This window comes from Dipodomys ordii, unplaced genomic scaffold, assembly GCF_000151885.1.
Source record: "Dipodomys ordii isolate 6190 unplaced genomic scaffold, Dord_2.0 Scaffold113, whole genome shotgun sequence".
NCBI lineage: Eukaryota > Metazoa > Chordata > Mammalia > Rodentia > Heteromyidae > Dipodomys > Dipodomys ordii.
In genome coordinates this window covers 3,357,539-3,360,654 of record NW_012267329.1, presented here as the reverse complement: position 1 = coordinate 3,360,654, position 3,116 = coordinate 3,357,539, and the positions used below count along the sequence as shown (strand labels likewise).

Sequence of the window (3,116 nt, the reverse complement as noted above, 5' to 3'; positions counted from 1 at the left end):
AGTACCTTGTATAAAATGGACTTTAACTTATTTGCATCGTAGATTGAATTCTTCATATGTGTTTTATTTAATTTGGTTAAGGTTGCGATTGTGGCTCAAGACCTGGCAGCATTCCACACTGCCTCATCAGAAATGGGGCACCAGCAGCATAGCCATCACTTAGTAACCACAGAAACCAGACCTCTAACCTTAGTGGCAACATCCAATGGCACCCAGATTGCAGTTCAGGTGAGTACAAGGGCATCCAGTTGACAGCAGTGCTTCATAGCTCTTAACCTGGGGTCCTGGGTTTTATATAGCTTAGAGGAAGCAGGATACAGAATGATCTGGATACCTAGCTTTTAAGGAAATAGGTATATTTAGGTGATCTCAAAGTGATTTTACTACTTTGCATGTTGTTGAGAAATTGATAGCAAGAAAAAAAAATTCAGGCATGTATCCCTGTATACATTCAGATAGCTATCCTCACTGTCAAAATAAAAGTACAAGCTAGGCGATCGTGGTCTATAATCCTAACATCTCAGGAGGCTGAGATCTAAGGATCTCAGTTTGAATCCAGCTCAGACAGGTAAATCTGTGACTCATCTCCAATTAGCCACAAAGAAAGCTAGAAGTAGAGTTGTGGTTCAAGTAGTAGAATGCTAGCTTTGAGCACAAAGGGGACAGCATCCAGGCCTGAGTTCAAGCCCCAGGACTAGTATACACACACACCCAAAAAAATCCCAAATAAACTATGTATTCTCCTGTAGAGAAGGTGAGTTTTATGTGCTTAATAATAGAGTCAACAGTAGTTTTTTTGTTTTAGGGGTTTTTTTTTTTTTTTTTTTACCAGCCCTGGGGCTTGGACTTATTTCCTGGGCACTGTTCCTGAGCTGCTTTTGCTCAAGGCTAGCACTCTAGTACTTGAGCCACAGTGCCACTTCTGGCTTTTTCTGTGTATGTGGTACTGAAGAATCGAACCCAGGGCTTCATGCATGTTAGGCAAGCGCTCTTACCACTAAACCACAGTCCCAGCCTACTATTTTTTTTTGAGCTTCCTAACAAGAGATTGTCTTTACCAGTAGTATTTAACAAGCCCAAGAGTCAGAATTATGAAGAGAAGTTTTATTTTTGCCATGTAATATTTCTTCAGCACTATTTTGATTGTGGCTTTTGAATTGTTAATGCTTGATGTATATCTTCTGTTTCAGCTTGGAGAACAGCCATCTCTGGAAGAAGCCATTAGAATAGCATCTAGGATCCAACAAGGAGAAACACCAGGGTTGGATGATTAATCCTCAGAACAATGGAGCAATAAAGCAGGAGCCTTTCATCTTCTGGCAGCAGAAATCCCTGAAGCCGGGGCCCAGGAAAACCAGAAGTTCCATTCCCGATACACTGTACACATTTTAATGCAAGAGTGGAGAACATTTTATTCTTGACACTTTTGTGTATATAACCCCTGGAATAAGTTCCCAAAGTGATTGTGTACACGCCTGAAATTAGGGCAGTGCAGTACATTTTCATGTTACACTTTTATCAGATTGCAATCTACTCGCAAGACCACTGACGTCTTAATGGAGTCTTATGATGGATTTTTAACTTACTGTGAAAAAGAGAATAAAGGCTGTAACGAAAACTGTTGAAGGTTCTAGATGTCAAACAATCAAAACTCCAAAAGCCATCATGGACAATAAAGGTGTGAAGCCTTCAGATATTTCCCCTGTTAGTAGAGTGTCTGCAGTTTTTGTTCTGTTATATATTGTCCATTTTTATTTGTTTCATGGTTTGAAGACTGTACATTTCCTGTTTCCCTTTCCTGTTACATACCAACTTTTCAATTTGTAATGCACTAGCATTACATTGGATTATGTATAAAATTATAAAGTTTGGTTATTTAAAATTAAAACATTAAATCCAGTGTTTGGGTTTTGTTAAAGATTTTACTAAGTGTTCAGTTTTTTTGTAACTGTTTTTAAATGATAAATAATACTCTAAAGTTTGACCACAAGTTGGTGCCCAGGTAACTGCTATAAATAATTGGAAATGGCTTTACTCTGAAAATTAGGCTAGTACACTGGTGTAAATTATTTATTTTTGCTTATGTACTTTTGTTTTAAAGCTTATTTACCCTAAAGTTTATTATTAATTTTGAATACAGCAATTTTTTAAATGTTACCTTTTATTTGTTTTATTAAATTTGGGTGGAGTTTGGGGGGAATGTTCCAGCACACATAGGTTGACAGTATATTGTGTGTAACACACAGAATAAGCACTTTCCATGTATATTTTTTGTGGACTTGCGGTGGGCTTGTGTGATGAGATGGCACTACATTGTATACATGAGGAAACAGTATGCATGGTCGCTGATGGCCCCCAAGCCTGTGGCTGTGAAAGGCGGAGTATGGATTGGAGAACCTAGGCTTGCCCCTGCAGCAAGGAGGCAGATCTGGCCCTCTGGTCAGCTGTACCTGTGAAGTAACATTGAAACTCCCTTCCTTACTTTAGTCTCTTAATTTTTTTTTTTTTTTTTTTTTTCAGCTGTGGGGCCTGAACTCTGGGCCTGGGCGCTGTCCCTGAGCTCTTCAGCTCAAGGCTAGTGCTCTACCACTTGAGTCACAGTACCACTTCCAGCCTTTTCTGCTTATGTGATGCTGAGGAATTGAACCTAGAGCCTCATACATGCAAGGCAAGCACTCTACCATTGAGCCACCTTCCCAGTCCCTAGTCTCTAAATTCTTATAAGAAGTGGAGACTGTAGGCCAGGTGTGTTTTTCTTTGTAGCAACCTTAAGTTGTGTCTGGGAGAAGAGTAAGATCAGGGTGTTTTCTTGAATGGGAAGAAAGGTTTGCCTTGAACATTTCCAGGATATATTGCAGAGGATTCTGTAGCAACTAGCTCCATTTACTACAGTTCCTCTCAGAGATTTTTCTTTTTTTGTTGTTGTCAGTCGTGGGGCTTGAACTCTGGGCCTGGGCACTGTCCCTCAGCTCTTCAGCTCAAGGCGAGAGCTTTACCACTTGAGCTACAGCGCCACTTCCGGTTTTTTTCTGGTGGTTTATTGGAGATAGGAGTCTCACGGTCTCTCCTGCCCGGGCTGGCTTTGAACCGCGATCCTCAGATCTCAGCCTCCTGAG

General features: G+C 40.4%; 1 protein-coding gene across 3 annotated transcripts in view; it reads left to right on the top strand.

The window, feature by feature from the left end:
- Positions 1 to 2,157, top strand: part of Znf143 (zinc finger protein 143) — a 48,368-nt gene extending 46,211 nt beyond the window's left edge. For 2 of the 3 annotated variants that reach the window (XM_013028801.1, XM_013028803.1), the window contains exons 15-16: positions 82 to 228; positions 1,191 to 1,703. In XM_013028801.1, coding sequence (XP_012884255.1) covers positions 82 to 228; positions 1,191 to 1,274 — 231 coding nt within the window. In that variant the 3' untranslated portion in view covers positions 1,275 to 1,703. Of the gene's footprint in view, positions 1 to 81; positions 229 to 1,190 lie in introns of all 3 variants that reach the window. The other variant, XM_013028802.1, reaches the window with a different exon arrangement.
- The last annotated feature ends 959 nt before the right edge of the window (positions 2,158 to 3,116 follow it).